The 17,453-nt window shown below is 38.4% G+C and overlaps 1 protein-coding gene across 6 annotated transcripts; it reads left to right on the forward strand.

Annotated features, from left to right (window-relative positions):
• The first annotated feature begins 741 nt into the window (after positions 1-741).
• Positions 742-15,955, forward strand: LOC114161160 (proline-rich protein 5-like). Of its 6 annotated transcripts, none has more exons than XM_028044301.1 (10): positions 742-897; positions 2,361-2,474; positions 4,327-4,518; positions 4,847-4,927; positions 6,471-6,577; positions 8,118-8,209; positions 8,315-8,455; positions 12,443-12,587; positions 12,671-12,958; positions 14,239-15,955. In XM_028044301.1, the coding sequence occupies exons 2-10, from the start codon at positions 2,449-2,451 to the stop codon at positions 14,589-14,591; spliced, it is 1,425 nt and encodes a 474-aa protein (XP_027900102.1). In that variant the 5' UTR covers positions 742-897; positions 2,361-2,448; the 3' UTR covers positions 14,592-15,955. The 6 variants fall into 6 exon arrangements, with proteins under 6 accessions (XP_027900102.1, XP_027900103.1, XP_027900105.1 ...); XM_028044302.1 differs by having other exon boundaries at positions 2,392-2,474; XM_028044304.1 differs by having other exon boundaries at positions 743-897; positions 4,336-4,518.
• The last annotated feature ends 1,498 nt before the right edge of the window (positions 15,956-17,453 follow it).

The following is a 17,453-nucleotide window of genomic DNA, read 5'->3' on the forward strand; positions in this document are numbered from 1 at the left end:
TAACTGCACAATTTTAAACAAAACCCTCAGGATGGACCTGTGAGACACTTTGGAGCGTTCTGAGGTGAGTTTGAGTCATTTTCCTGTTGTAAATTATGTATGTTCATTTTTTACTGAACGCGCTCTCAGTAAATTTCTCAAATTTAAGAGAAACATTTTAGAAAGTATCCAGTTTTGTTCATTTACAAAATTATATACAATTTAGAAAATTAGCTGCAAAGTTATACTTTTGTCCAAAGTTTTAGAACTGAAATGTTTCCAAGTCAACAAGTTTCTTTTTTAGCTTTTTTTTTTTTTTTTTTGCAGCGGGACACATTTCAATCAAGAAATTTCATCACAAGCGCCTTAAATACGTGCTTGTTTTGCAGTTTTTCAGTATTCTGGTGTCAAATGTGAGATTTAGAGCTGCAAACCCACAAACCTCAACTGAAACGGCGTCAAGAAGAGTGGGCTAAACATCCTCAACAACTATGTGAGATCCTGAGGAGTTATTGACGATAAATAATGAAACTCGCTGCTGCATGATGAATTTAAAATGATTAGTTTGTTTTTACAGTTCTGTGTTTTAATTCGATTAATGACTTTTATCTTGTTGTGCGTCTGATTCTAACTCAAATAGAGACTGGACTTAATTTATACCATGTCTGCATCTCCATCTCACCCACAGGGGTAAAAAAAAAAACTCACGAGCGCACACACGCGCGCGCGCCTCTCGGGTTTCTCTCTCTCTTTCATTTTTTTTTTTTTTACTTCCTTCATGTCTTCCTCGCTCGCGGACAGTGAAAGCTGCGCTGACGGCTCGCGGTAGATCGCGCGCGGAGATTCAGAATATTATAACGGCGCTTTTCGTCCTGGACCTTTTCACGCGCATTTAGAGGGGCTATCGAAACCCTGAAGGTAATATTTGGCTTCATTGTGCTATTTTAGCTCATTAAAGTGGGCAGAGAAGTGAGCATGAAAACATTTAGCCTAAACTTGAAATGTCAGTTTGTCACAACAGTGTAATTTGGACGTTTCCTGAGGGACATTCTCAGCCTGTAGCTGCCTCATATAGACGCTGTCAGTCCTGAAGACTAGCACAATAGTCATTTTAAAAAGAGACACCAATGGTTTGCTTTTTTTAACAGCTGGACCACCAACTTGTGGTTTATGTCAGTAAAACAAACAACAACCTCCTGCAAGTTACTGGCATTTATTTTAGCACATGTCTGGTGCTGGGTTATAATTTCCCTGTTGGGCTGACAGCCTGTGGAATGGTGTGTGTGTGTGTGTGTGTGTGGTGTGTGTTGAAGCATATTATGGGTGTTCATTTTCAGCAGTGCAGTACTTTGTACAAGTACATACTCCTTCCACTTGTTCACATTTTGTCATGTTACAACCAGAGGACACAAAATGGACAAACAAAAGTTATTCACTTTGTTTCGCTGTGTTGCTGCCGAATCCATCTTTCTCCTAATTGAAATGTTGTGTTCAGGATAATGTGCGGTGGTTTTCCACCACTGGTAGCATTAATCAGGGAAGCCAGCAAATTGAGGTTTGGTCTCATCTGACCAAAGCACATCATTCTGTCCCCTACATGGCTCTTGGCAAATAACAACCATGATTTCTTGTGGCTTTCTTCCTGCCACCCCTCCATAAAGGCCAGATTTATGGAGTGCACAAACAATACTTTTCAGATTTTTATTTGTGTAGAGGTTTGAAAAACATGCACTTCACTTATTATTATTTTGACCACAAATCAGATATGCATGAGCAGCCTCCTCAGATAGCTTTCGCAAGGACCTAAGTGCTGGCATCAGGTCGAGACTGAAGAAAACACATAACAGTTTTCATATAAACAGACTCTAATCACCCTCAATCTTGACCTCAGCTTCACCAGGCAGGTTACACACACAACACCCTTCTCTTATAAAGCCCTGAGGTCTCTACTGAAAGTTTTGCTTGCATGCTTTGCAGCCAAACATCTAAAGCCACATCTGAAGCAGTAAAACGGTTCACACGTAGTCACACAGACTTTGGGGGCCTGAGAAAAAGGGAGCCAGACATGTATGGTAAAGGGCAAAAAAGCCTCAGTTTCACCTGCCTAGATTTGTCTGAAATGTATGTGCCACTCTGTCTGTGTGACTGTGCACGAACGAACAGGGGGCATCTGAGTTTGTGGCAGGATCAAATGTCCGTCTCAATCGCTTTACTGTAATTTGATTAGAATCCGGCGTGTTGTTAGCCGGTCGTGGCCGTGTGAGGGAGATCTGCACTGGAGAACCTTGCAACCTGCCATGCGCATTGTTTCTGCAGATTAGAATGAAAACAAATGTATGTATATTTTTACACCTGTGCCTTTTTTGTGACATGTCATGCAGGAGTACCTTAAGCCTGATCACTTTCCTTCAGATGCTGGATCGCTGGTTGCAGTTGCAGAGCGGTTGTTAGCCATCTGCCGGGGCTAACATGGAGCGAGAGGGCTCATTTAGGAGGTGAGACCACAAACACACTCCTCAGAAAACATTCAAATTCAGCTTCACCTCAGCTCCCGCTGTCTCTGTCCTCGTGGACGCACAAAGACTCAATAATGCACATTAATGCACATGCATTCCTGGATGACCTCATTCGTGCTTTCACTCTTCTTCTTCCTTTGTTCGGTGATTAGACTGCAGCCTTCCTGTGCAGAACAGGGGCCAAAAACTCAGATGTGTTTCACTTCCTGCTCACATCAGAGCTTTTGTCTTTTGCAAATCCAGAAAAAGACACTTTCTCCCCTAGCTCAGATAACATGTCTAGACAGCAAGAGCAACTCCATGCTTATTTTCAGTCTTGGTATCTATTTATTCTCTGAGCTTGACAAAACCGAAGTGTGCAAAGTCATGGTAGCTGTATGCATGACTTTGTAACATCTTTTTTGAGAAGCTTTGGATAGTTTACCGAGTCTAGTCTGCGTCCAAACATGCACACGGCTCCTGTTTCCCACAGTGACCTATTTATGTGGACTAAGATCCAGGTTGTTAGACGGACCAGCAGCACACCTTCTCTCCTTTTCCTCCACATGCTTATTCATTTTCTTGTATTTTATATAGCTTTGAGTAACTTCACTATTTATTGTCACAAATGTTTCTGGGTGTGTAACAAAAAAAAAAGCTTGCAAGCGTTTTCATGTAAATATTTCTAAACAGCTGAATTTATCTTTCTTGTAGCTGAGAAAAATTGCTTTAAACATTTTTCAATTAGTTGAGTGGCAGTGCACAGCAACAGGTAGGGGAGGGGTTTTGCTGCATTAACTCTTCTGCATGTGGCCAGAAAAAATATAGGTCAGTTTCTCATTAAAAGAACTTGAATCTGTTGGAACCCCATAGTGGAAAACATCAGTGGGTTTAATCTGTACCCTTTAAAAATGTTGGTGCATCCTTTAAAACTCAAACCGATCCACAGCCTTTAACAACAAAACTGACTTAAGTAAAGCTGCTTGAGTCCAGCTTCTTTCTTCTCTGAGCTCACAGATGGACAGAGAGATAGATGGAGTGAAACGTGTCACCTTTAAACTCTTCCCTTCCTCTTTGGCAGCCCTTGAACCTCAAAGGGTTGTTTTGTTCGCCTGGCACAAAAGCTCTCATGGTCACATGGTCACCGAGCTGACAGACTGGCAAAGGGACAGAGGGGTAGAGTGGGTCGGGACGAGTAGAGCTGGGAAGTTTTAAAAACTGGGAAAGGGGAGTCCGGCTCACACTTTTCAAGCTCCGCTTAAGATACTCAACTTTCTCCTGTTTGCACACTCCGTACTTTCTTCTGAATGTCTTGGATAAATTTCGAAAGGTTTTGATTAATTTGTTTTATTCGTCTGTTTGTCCTTCAAAGCGATGTCCTTTGAGTTTTAAACCAGTCCATCAGCTTGTGTTACCAGTATCAACCATCCTTTAATAACTGCCAAGCTGGCTCCCAGCTTTTTAATGTAGTTGACTCTTTCCTTTAAAAATAAATAGAGCATAGTAAACTTCCTAAAGTGTTTTAATCGGTTGAACCAACAGAACTGTAAGTTTTTTCAAAAGAATTTTCTCAGCATCGTTTGATTTTTCGCAGAAAAAAACTATTAGCCTTATTGCTGCTAAAGTTGAAGAGTTTGGAAATAGTCGCTAATCATTGTTTCACTCAGACTGCTGGCACCTAAACAGGCACTCAGCATGATGCTACCACTACCTCGACTTCTCCAAACACAGTACTTCGCTCAACCAAATAAATCAGTCTTTGCTTCGTCACGATTTATCACAAGTAGCCACGGTCTATAACCGTGGCTACTCGTGTCCATAAATTTATCTGTTTTTTGTTTCCTTCCTGCTGGATCTCAAGGAGCCTCCACAGCAAACTGTGGCTGGGCACCGGCTCATCCTCCAGCCTCACCGACCTCTCGCAGGCAAAAAGTTCACCAGGAGGTGGGGAGAAAGGAGGGACAGCTGGGGGGCCGTCAGAGGAGTGTGGGAGGAACAAAGAGACTCAGCAGAGGAGGGCCGGTGCCAACGCCACCTGGAACAGGTCAGCGCATTAGATATTCATCATGTTTACTCTGTTACTTCGACATGTGTGAAGCTCTAATTGCAAAGAGAGAGAGAAAAGGCAAGTATAGGCAACTAAGCAACATGTAAAATTATTCCATGCCTTGTTTTTGTTATTATTTGGAACACAATTTTGTTCTCCAACGTATACTGAGAATTGTTGGACCTCAACCTCTAACCTCAAAAGTTCATGATGTTGGAAACTTTTCAGCCAGGCGTGATTTTTCTCAGCAACAGTTTGATGACACTTGAATGGCCTTCAGCTTGTGGTAATTGGTCTAAATATTTTTTTTATTTGCTGTCTTCAGCATCCACAATGCAGTGGTCTCGGTTTTCCAGAAGAAAGACCTGGGAGAAAATGAGCTCTACACCCTGAATGAAGGCGTCAGGTATAGCAAGCATGCTGCGCTTCTTTAATTGTGGCAGATTTTTATTTAACATACATTTACTGAATTACATTGGTGTTGCCCTCATCTCTTTATTCAGACATTTGCACATTCATGATAACAGTAGTTGCTCCCACTGAAAAAGAAACACCTTATGATTATTTGATCCGATGGGAACAGACAGGTTAAGGTTACACAGGGGTCACTGCTGTTTACTTTCAGTGTACCTGAGGGCTGCTTACATAGTGTTGTCAAAACTGTGTCATGTAAATATTAAAGCACACAAACAGGTTTTCTCTGACAGCAGTAACATACAGGTACGCACAATAGTCAGAGCAACGTCTGTTCTTCTTGGAAACAGCTTAGAATCAGCTTTTTATAAGATTAGAAACTTTAATGTATTTTTTATGTTATTGATCAACAGAGAGTAGTACATAATTGTGAATTAGAAGGAAAGTGACACAATCCTTACTATTCGTATATCCCTAAATAAAATCCAGTGCCACTATTTGCCTGTATGTGTCAAATAATTTGTAAATCGAGGCTCCTTGTAGTTCAATTCATTATTAGTGCAGCTGTTTTGTGAAGGCCTAATGGAAACCGGCAAGTTAAACATGTTTATAGCAATTACAGCTTTAACATTTGATCTCTTTTCATGCTACCTCTTTATCCCAGTAAAGGAGGGGCTTCACAGTTGGTATCATCACAAAAAGGTCCTGAGTTCAGATCCCAGCCTGTGGTTTTTCTGAATGGAGTTTGCATGTTCTCCCTGGGGACATGTGGGTTTTCTCTGTGAACTCTGAAATCCTCCCACAGTCCAAAAGCATGGCTTGGTGTTGATGGATATTTCAACTGTGGCTGGATGTTTAAAAATGAGACAGTTGAATATAAGCTTCCAGTATATTTTTTCTACTCTGTTACATAACTCAATAACCACTTTTTAAAAAAATAAATATTTACAGTTCTGTTAACAAATCACCTTGAGCACATCATCCTGATTGGCAATAATATTGTTGGTGCCATCAGAAAATCTGGTCAGTCAGAAGACATGTGTCTGCCACACTTTTCAGATTTTGATTTATAAAAATATTTGAAAACCATAGATATTGGTCATATTTGTTGAAGCAAAAATACATCAAACTGGTGGTTTTAAGATGAGAAAATACAAAGATGTCCATGGGTTATGAATGCTTTTGTAAGGCTTTAAAACATGGCCGTAACTATGCCATATGACGGTTTCAATAAAGATTTTATAGTCGCCAGATATGCTGTGTTTGAACAGTGATTTCACATGTGAGCAGTTTAGCCTCCATATTTATCTCTGTGAGCCCATGTTCTCCATTTGTCAGGGCTAAACCAGACTTTTGGGATAGCGCTTTAACTGCTGAACACAAAGTGGACATCTCTCCTAATTTCCTGAGACTGTTGTTGTTTAAACACAGCAGTTTGCTTTTCCATCTGGTTTGTTTTTAAAATAAGAACCAGCCAGTGATGATGTGTGTGTCACTTCATGCTTCATAAGCCCTTGTGTATCTGCGTTTTATAGGCAGCTCCTGAAGACAGAGCTGGGCTCCTTCTTCACAGAGTACCTGCAGAATCAGCTCCTCACCAAAGGCATGGTCATACTGAGGGACAAGATTCGCTTCTATGAAGGTGCAAACCACTTCTAGTTGAACATAATGATGTATCTATTACAACTGTAGACCAAATTTCTGTCTTCTGAAAACTTCAAGCACTTGCATTGCAGTTAGTAGAGTTCAGCGACGGGCATCACGGAACGGATAGATGTCATATCGTCACTTTCACCTTTTGATTGGCGAGTTACGACATTTACAGCTCGTGAGGTTGAATTAAAAAACACACACACACACAAAAATGGACTTTTAGAATTTGACACATTCTTAGAATCATTTGTTTGTTGAAAATAGTCACTAAAGACTTATTTTTTAGAGCTTAAAAAGAAAAGCTTCAAGAAAGGGTGAACTTCAGCTTGAACACCATTTTTACACTCGTTCAAAAAGCTTTGCGATTGTAATTGGGACATTTTTAGTTAGCCGTCACACCTTTCTTTGATGACTGAAGTTGTTTTAGTGTTTTATTGGCTCAAAAGCCTTGTTCTATTGGCAGATTGTTTTACTTAGAACTTATACTTCATCAATACTAAGGAATAATTTATGAAAGTTTGCACCTCAACAAACGTGATTGGGAAATCGAATTTATTTGGGTGCAAGACCCGCTTTCAAACCTTTAAAGGTTTATTATTTTCTTTTAATTAATAAAGCTGTCAAGATTTTGATCATTTGCATAACTTCTGGAGAAGTACAGTACAAATACCTATAAAACAGAAAGTCTCTGCCTGAAAGTTTTTTGTCTCCATCGTTAGACATCTGTGTCTTCTTGCTTTGATTAACAATATTCACCGTAGCCCTGATTCATTTCAGGGAAACTCCAAGATCAGTGTTTTATCTTGTTTGGTCTCAGATAAGGACTGGCAGGGAAAAATAATTATTGACTACAATGCCAGATGCTGAGTTTACCTCATGAGTTAAACATTAGTTTGAACTGGGAGTGTATGGCTTTATCTCTCCTTGGTGAATTTTAATGAAGGACATTTCCCGACACAAACACAGAGTTACTTCAAAGACTTTGAAAAGACAGGAGCAACATAAAACAAAAGGCCTTTGTTCCTTTTGTTTCTGGATAATATGCAGAGTAAATTTGAAGCAGTTTGAAACTGACAGAAATCTCACACTCAGAAGAGACCGGCTGTGACTTTCAGCACTGTTGTCACAGAAACATAGGCAGGAAATGATCCTTTTACGTCAGTACCACATCTAGATGGTGAGAAATTTAGGATAAGTCAAACCACAGAAACATACAGACCTTTTGTTCTGACTAGACCTAAAGTGCCCGAAAGTAAAATTATGTACGTAGGAGTGGGAGGTACAGTGTCTTGCAAATATGTTCATATCTTTTGAATTTTTCTGAACTTAGTCACTTTGAAACCACAATATTCTGTGTTTTTGGGGGGGATTTTATGTGATAGAGCAGCACAATGTAGCACACAATCTCAAAGTAGATAATGTAGTGTGCATACAGAAAGCAGAAAATAATAAAAACTTAGCATGCAAAAATAATTTCACTTTCTTACTTTGATGCGTAACTTACATTGTTGCATGTTTATCACCTTAAGGTCAGAAGCTGTTGGACTCTTTGGCAGACACGTGGGATTTCTTCTTCTGTGATGTTCTGTCCATACTGCAGGCCATCTTCTACCCTGTGCAGGTATGCAAATGCTCACACATGCACATGCCCCCTTCTAATGACAGCGTTACTGTTGAAAAACTTTCTTTTTTTTTAATTATTATTATTTTTTGCTTGTTTGAATAGGGAAAGGAGCCTTCAGTGCGTCAACTTGCTCTCCTCCACTTCAGGAACATCATCACCCTCAACCTGAAACTGGATGAGGCATTGTCTCGACCTCGAGCCAGAGTTCCCCCCTCCATCATTCAAATGCTGATGATACTACAGGTTTCTTCTTTCCTTGTCTCTTCCACCCCTGCGAAACCTTATTTTAAAATAAGTTTCAGCTGTGCGAGAAGGAGAAGAGGACTAAATAATATTTTTGAGAAGAAGAGCAGAAGTTAGAGCAGTGGTTCCCAAAGATTTTCTGGGCCCCCCTATGAATTACAATAAAATCCCCTCCAAAAAAGGAAAAAAATGAACTGAGCACACACATCGTTCAACCAGACATGAACCTATACGCATATTTTGTTTTCAAATTCCACTGAAGTTTATTTCACACTTCAAGTTGCACCAAAACACACTACAAACCATCTGTCCAGTGAAACACTTTTGTGTAACTGTTTTTTTTTTTCATTCATCCATACCGCTTTCTGCGCCCCCCACACTTTGGGAACCACTGGGTTAGAGGATGAGGGAGAGTTTTTGTTTTTTTTCTTTCAAAGAGATCTCAGAGGAAGTAATCTCAGTGTGAACACGGAGTAGAGTTGTCTTCCCATGACCATTTAGTCCCCTCTGCACCCTCCCTGCAGGGAATTATCCATGTTTACACTAAAGCAATGACAACTTCACAAAACCAGAACAACTGTCAGCATAAGCTTTAGCTTTTCTGACCTTTGCTTCATATGTACAATATAGAAAAAACAATAAATGAGCTTTGCCCCAAAAGCAGATGAAGCTGCATAATTAAATCATATGTGCAGTAAACATTTTGGAAACATTTCTATGGTTAAATGTTACAATTTAAGCCAATTTTACAGGTTCCTTTTATGGTGTCACAAGTGGCTTACTCGACACTGTAGTTGAGTTGAACTTGTGGTTTTTCATTGTGGTTTTGCACCATCAAAGTGCTCTACAAATTTAAGTAGAAGTTCCTCAAACTATTAACTGAATTTAATCTATCTAGTCCTTAGAGGACTGACGTTGGTGTCCATTGCTGAACAATAAGAGACTCTGGAACAACAAGAATTTAAAGGCCTGTCTCAGATCTCCCATTACTGAGGACTGATAAGACAAAAGTGTATTTCTGTGGAAGGTGTGTGTCCTGTTGCATCTCCTGTTAAAGTAGCTCTGCATTTCAGGAAAAGAGCGTTGTGCCTAGTCGAGCAGGGTGGTGGTACTCTGGAGGCAGCTTGCTGAGTAAGGACAACCGTTTGGAACTGAAGCAACTCCACTGAAAACTGCTTCAGAAGTATTTTTATTGGGAATTTTTTTTCCACTTCGGGAGGCAATTCTTCATAAAGTTTTACGCATTTGTTTTCACATTAGAGTTTATAAAGCTATCATTTTACACTCTTAGGTAACGCTTACAAATACTATATAAAAATCTTCTTTTTTTTTTTACTTACTGAGCCTTTATTCTAAAAACTGAACTATTTGCCCATTCTGTTTTAAGCCTTGAGGGAAACCACCACCCCCTTTGACTGAACTGCTCATTGTCATGCAATGACCAGTACAACTTGTGTTGCATGTTAAAAGATTTGTAACACTGCAACACAGAAGATGGCAGAAAGCTGTTGTTTCTCAGAATAAAGCTAGAAAAGACTAAAGGAAAAGTGAGCTTTGGTGTAAAATGCATAGGAGAATTTTCAGTCTTGGTGAAAAATCAGGAAGGCTTTAAAAGAAATGCATTTCTTCAACAAAATTGTAAAGAGTTCCTTTGTTTTTCATCAGGTAAAATGCAAACTGGAAAATATATTTTAGCTTAATACTAATGCTAACTATGTGGTTAGTTTGCTGTTAAAATGGTTAAATTTATAGGTTGTAGCTGATATTTTTCTTCTGGCTGTTTGTATTATAACACAGTCTGGTTTGATGGTGTTTCTTCAGCAGAAGTGGAGTTTACTTTATCTAGTGACTGTGTTCTCTGATAAGTCAATGTCTGAATTGGTTCAGTCATTTATTAGTGCGTCTCCAGTTGTTCTGGGGACTTTAAAGACGTTTGTTACGGCTTCCTTCTTCTGCCAAGAACTTTTAAAATGTCTTCTCAAGTATAGACTTAGACTTAGACTTAGACTGACTTTATTGTCATTTTGCATGCACAAGGTGTATACAGAACGAAATTTCGTTGCATACGGCTCAGGACAATGTTTTGAGGTTCCAATGTTGTGAGGTTACTCCAGAATAAAATAAAATACAGTATAAACTATGAATATAAATATAAATATAAAATATAAAGTGCAGGAATGACAGTAAAATAGAAGTTATTTAGCTCTGTACATGTGCAAGGTATAATGTGGAGACCAGATTTTAAGTGCAGTCCAGTTAAGAGTTTAGCAGTCTGATGGCAAGTGAGAAAAAGCTGTTTCGGAACCAGGTGGACCTGCACCGGATGCTGTAGAACCTCTTTCCAAAGGGCAGCAGGGAGAACAGTCCATGGTGGGGATGTGAGGGGTCACTGACGATGTTTCGGCCTCAGGACACGCAGCGCTGGGATGAAATGTCCTGAATGGAGGGAAGGGGGGCCCCGATGATCCTTTCTGCTGTCCGCACCACTCTACTATAAATACTATAAATAGATTCGGCCTGATGTTTTCTGAAGTGGTTATACAAAAGTGACTTTCATTAATGTTCTGCTACTCTGTGAAAATTGTAACTTTTTTCTTCATTTTGTCAGCTTTGAGTATTACGACATTAAGTCTTACCATTGTGAAATAGTAGTAAGTGTTAAAGTTAAACAAAAAGGTCAGCCCCTGAGGAGGTAATAAATAATTTCCCCCCTTGGTTACGTTAATAATTTTGGTTTTTAAGTTACCATTTTGTGTTCAACATTGCTTTTCCTGCCAAGTTCTTCTTTGAGGATCATTTAGCTGTGGTGGGTTCAACTAACTGGCAACTAACCATGTTTGAGTATTAAATATCTCCTGTGTTCTCTGTGCATGTATGAGTGTCTGCATCTCTTTGTGTTTGGGTTAACATGTAGTGACTCACTGACCCAAATCTGCTTCTTCTATATTCACACACAGAGGTCACAGGCATCCAGACAGAACGGTAGACACACATAGAAAGTAGCGTGTATTTTTGCTTAATCCCTTTTTGCTTTACTGTAAAACCAAGGGACGGAAGAAAGGAAGGAAAAGGAGCAAAATGTTTAGGTCTAATTGTCTTTGCTTCTCCTTGTTCACATCTGATGGTAATTTTCTTTTTATTCTTTACGACCACATGACGCCAGTTCACTGACGTGTGCTCTACTCATGTGGTTTTGATCTTTGTGGTTTTCAAGCAGCAGCTCGGTGATTCAGAGTATAGAAACTTGATTGATTTTCTCAGGGAGTTCAGTTCTGCAGCGGCAGCCTGGTTTAAATGTGAGAATTTTTGTCCCATTCCTTCAATGGTTTTTATGATTATTGTTGAAATCAGCAACAGAATCAACTTCACATTATTGCTTAACTTTTTGGCCAAGCTTCTAAGTCCCGCAAAATAAATTTGTTTGCTTGTTTTATTCTTTCATTGAGCCAAACATCCCAGAGGTTGCAATGTTTCCAGTTAAATCGTAGTGTCTACTTTTCTCCATAAGAGGGCACTATACTAATTGAAGTACATTTATTATGAATAAAAATAAAACCATTAGTCATATTTTATCTGGTGCATTAATCTTTATCTCTGGTGTTGAAGTTGTATGTTGCTTTTTTTTAAAAAATAAGAAATGTCTCTATGATTATGATTACTGCTGATGCTTTTGTTTTTTACCATGATTGATATTGGCTAAACCAAATCAAAAATATTAAATTCTGTCAAGACTTCAGTTGTGATTTTTTTTTTGCAGGTTTTGTTATAATCATATTAATAAACTTTGTTTAGAAAGGGACAATGTACAGCTCAAACATAAATGTAATGCTTTAAACTAAGACCCAAAAGACATTTCTGATGCTTTTATTCTTTTAAGAAGATTGCGCGACACCCCAGGAAGTCACATTTCTGTCTTTATTCTTTTACCTCAAAATGTTTTATTGCTTTGTACATTTTCTGACTTGGCTTTGTGTGTCTTTGACCCAGGGAGTCCATGAATCCAAAGGTGTAACAGACGACTACCTTCGTCTGGAGTCTCTCATCCAGAAGGTAGTCTCTCCATATCTGGGGACTCATGGTTTATACTCCAGAGACGAATCCTCCAATTTGCACTGCTCATCCTGCTTGTTAGGTATTTTTGGGTTTTTCTGCTCTTTTCCACGGCGCTATATATTCTGTATTACAAAATGTCTTCATTTCCCTCATTCACTGTAGAAAAGAAGTTGCAGTACTCAAGGGCTCCCAAAACACACAGCTTTCCCACTATGAAGAATCCAGTGGTCCGCTCTAAGAGCTACAACGTTCCCATGCTGACTCCTGTTGTTGAGTATGACATAGACTCATCCTCAGGTGGCAGCACGGGCATCAGACGCCACTCCGTCTGTGAGATGTCATCTTGCATGGAGGAGAGCAGCTCAATGAATAAATGCGCTGCCAGGATGATTGATGACACCAGTGTTTCAAACTCCTCCACAGTGTCAACCACCTCTGCTGCACTGACAGGTAAACCAAACAGAAGTTGCCTATTTTTTCTTTATTGTGCTTCCCAGAAGCAATCACACCCCTTGAACCCACCAACACTTTGTCATGTAAAAACCACAAACTCCAATGTGCTTAATTGGGATATTATATTATATACCAATACAAAGAACTTCTGTATCGCAAAGAAAAAATTACGTTTTCCTTTCTTTCTCTTCTTTCTTTACGAGCAAGAAATCTGAAATGTGTGGCGTTCCATCAGAATACTTTGTAGAGCCACCTGTTGCTGCAATTACAGCTGGAACTGTTTTGGAGTAGATTTCGAGATCTAGAGACTTAATGAAACTCAGTGTTTTGCAATTCTCTGGAAGTTTGTTCCAGGTTAGAGGAGAATAAAAACTGAATGCTGCTTCACCATGTTTGGCTTTGAGTGGGAATGCTGAGAAGACTAGAACCAGAGGCCTGAGAGGTCTGTAAGGTTAATACAATGCCATCAGATCTTTAATACATTTTGGTGCTAGCCCATTCAGGAATTTCTATACCATCAAAAATATTTTAAAGTGTGTTATCTGAGCTACAGGGAGCCAGTGGAAGGACTTAATGTGCTCTATTTTCCCATGTTTAGTGAGAACACAAGCAGCTGTCTGAGTGACTTTTTAAGCAGACCTGTAAAGACACTACTGCAGTAATCAGTTTGAATAAAGATAAACACATGGATGAGTTTCTATGTTCCAAGATCTTGTTGGGACATTAGTCCTTTAATCTGGGAAATGTTCTTCAGGTGATAACCTTTTAAATTGTTTTTATGTGTGTCTGATGGTTCAGGTCTGAGTCCATTACTACATCCAGATTTTGGGCCTGATTGCTAGTTTCCAGCTGTTTTATGACCTGACTGCTGGACATTTTACAGCAGATGTATGCCTGAACAGTGTTGCGTTCTCTATTTTTCATTAAATTTCTCTGACATGCCTCTGGGTCCTTCACTCAATAGCTGCATTTGATTAAATTATTCTCATTTTGGGTTTTGAGTGAATAGGTTGTGGATTTTTTTCAGGAGTGTCAGAGTAAAAGGAGCTCAATGCAAATGCTTGCCTAACATTTTGGATTATAGCTGTGAAAGTAGTTGAAAATCATGTACTGTTTACCTTCCATTGTTATGCTACTGTGTGTTGTACTTTTATATATTTTGGAAAGACTTCAATGGGTGTCAATATCTTTATGAAGCACCTATCATTAAGGTTTCTCTTTCAGCAAAAACAGAAAATCATCTGCTTATAACATAATCTCTATAACTGTTTGTTCAGACACTTTAACATCCAGTCAAGACCTCCAGCTCCGAGACAATGACAGCCCCTCCATGCTCCATCCTCTCAAACCACAGCAGCCCTCTCCCAGCATCCTCCCTGATCCGTCTCCAGCTGAGGACGCTCATTGTACTGACTCGCTGGAGTTTGACTCTCCATCAACCTCCAAGGTTCTTGCACAATACACGAGTTCTGGTCCCAGTCCGGCGTCCAGCATAGAGATGACGGCGGACCACAACACGGAGTCTCTGGACTCAGAGCTGGAACCAGACGGGATCTTTCTGGACTTCTCGCAACACTGCTCAGGGGACGCAACGCACAGCAGAGACAGTGATGGGCAGAGTGTCGCCTGACACACACACAGGCGCACACAGTTCATTATTTAAAGCGTTAACACTGCTGAGCCGTGAGAGATTTTCCTTGCACTATGTGATCAGTAGTTTTCTAAAGACTCTACATTATACAGATCTTTTCAAGCTGAAGTATTTTTCTATGTTGAATCACTAAATATGTGAGGTATTTTTGTCCCTAATGTGATATTATCTTGTTTTATTATATTTGAAATCTGGGTAAAACAAACAAGTAATTATAAAATTAAAACTTTACATTTATTTTTTAAGCACAAACCTCAAACTATTTTGATAATTGTTTGTAATTTTCTGTGTTTTCAAATGTTAAACTATTACATCACCATTGTGCCTTTGGCTGGATTAACTTTGTAGATCTGTTCAAAAACTACAGTCTTTTCGTATGATCTATGAAGAATTTTAATGTCTAATGGTTTTCTGTAACTGTCATGTTTCCATAATGTTAGCATCTCTATCAAAGTGTCAATTTAGTCCAGTAAAGTGAATGTCACTGCAAATTTGTGAACCTGTGAAATCAAATTTTAGCAAGTTGGCTCTTATTTGAAGATATTGCTGCGATCCATTTACGTCAGAAGTTGGAAATTGGAGCTGCGTTCGACATCACACCCGGGGACACATAGTTGGAGAGCTTAGGATTTCAACATAGCAGCACCAAAGTAGCCATATCTCTTACGAACATAGTTTTAGGGTTTACTTTCCATAAGTAATACACCCTAACTGCAGACAATCACCGTTTCTCCCACTTTCAGAGCGATAAGTCCAACTTTTGATTTTTCTGACTGCGAAGTCGGAATTTTCACATTATGACTAAAAATGGAAATTCTCCATATGACTGTGAAAAATTGTTTGTAGCACTGATGAACTAAATTTAACTATATTTAAATTCATGAATCAGTTTCCTGGGTCTTTAACAAAATTTCAAAAACATTTAATTCAACTTATGCTTAAACCTGTTTGAAAGGAAGAAAAGGCTCCTTTTATCATAAGATATTGTACTTCTGTTTGGTTTTAGAATAAATCACAGCATTAAAACTGCTTTAAACAACCTGCTTGTTAATGGCTTTATCTCTATGCTTCCCATACTAAGTCTCAGTTCTCCATTCAGCACACAGACTAGGAAACTTCATTGGAATTTAAATTGGTACAAGTCTAATGTATGCGATTGATTCCACTTTGTGTTGGTTCACAGCTTATCACCCACTACTTCCAGAATCAGTTGTAGTATCACACATGAATATTCACTTGGATCCCCTCTGTATCATTCTACATACATCATCAAACACATTATGCAATTTAATTTCTACACAAATGACACCTAAATAAAACTGAAAGAATCTAACTAATTCCAATGTTTTGAAAAGCCATGGAGTGATTTTTGACCCGAAGCTTTCCTTCAATTTACACCTTCTTTGAGCTGCTGGAACGATCATCTGTGCAAAGCTGCAAAAATAAAAATAAAAAATTACACGTACATCCAATATGGAAGCCATGCATCTAGTTCAATCTGAATTTAAAGTTGTTTGGTGACTAAACAGTAAAGCAGTTCTTGTTTTTTTCTTATTGATTGGCTTTCAATTGGTAGGAAAGAGAATATTGATTAGTAAAATTTGAAAATTAAATGGTTTTATGTCTAATCATAAGATAAAGGATGTAAATATAAACGTATACCCACTGCATTAATTATGTACTGAAAGATGTATCCTTTTGAAAGTAAAAGAAGAAAAAATTCACAAAATAATATAGTTTTCCATGTTCATGTTTCTGTCTTCCATACTTTTTGTTCTGGACAAAAATGAAAGCAAGTTTCAAGCTTTTTCAGATTCTGTAACATGAACTCACAAATAAATTATCTACTAGAAATGATTGCACTTGTCTTAGAAGTTTCTAGTTTCAAGAAAAATTTACTTATATTTTAACCATGAATTTCATTTTATTGGGTCCTTATTGTCTCTATGTAAATGTAAAATGTATATTTCTAATTTTCAAAGGCATTTATAATGAATTGTGTTTACAGGAAATGTTCCTAAAGGAACAAAAGAGGGGGAAATGTACCCTGTTTGTTTTACAAGCTTAGTTTATAAAAGATGGAATTATATGGAATCATCTGTCCAGTTAACAATAACGTTTAAAAGAAATAACTTTTTGTGAAAGCACCAAATAGTCCAACTAAACTGTAAATTCTTCATCAGGAGATTGTTGACTCCACAGTGAAGGGTCTGAAGATCTCTGGAGCCACAGGTTGCAGACTCTAGTTCTAGAAATTTGTCCTTCAGCTGGATGAATTAAAAGTCGGGACATTTGGCCAAAAATGCCCCTTCAGGACCTGGACACCTTGCAGATACAGACTCTGTGGTCTTTGCAGACTAATGCACTCTATATAGAGGTCTTATTTGTGACAGCTAAAACAAAAGTCAATATTAGATCAGGCAGAAATACTTCCAGTACAAGAAAATATAATGTAGCAAATGTTCATGTGAAAAGAGACAATGTCCCAAGACGTTATTGGCAACTGGTGATAAAACATAGCTTATGAATACCGTTTTATTTTCCATTAAACTTGGGGCATTCAGTTTTTAGACTACTGTAAATAGGGTGTATTTTAATGTATTATTGTCATTTTTTTAAACAGTCTTCTCACTTTTTTTGAATCCAATTTTGTCATATCAAAGTACCATTTTTATAGTTGTACTTTAGAGATTACCTTTTGCTATTATCCTTATGTTTAAAGTAAGTTTGTTTACATTTATCCGCATTAATTAGGCACAACAAATCTATTATTACTTGACTTAAAAAGCTATTTTTATTTTCACTCACTTTTTCGTTTATTTAGATTTTTGAATGATGGAA

The sequence above is a fragment of the Xiphophorus couchianus genome, chromosome 17 (genome assembly GCF_001444195.1).
Source record: "Xiphophorus couchianus chromosome 17, X_couchianus-1.0, whole genome shotgun sequence".
In the NCBI taxonomy this organism is placed as follows: Eukaryota; Metazoa; Chordata; class Actinopteri; order Cyprinodontiformes; family Poeciliidae; genus Xiphophorus; species Xiphophorus couchianus.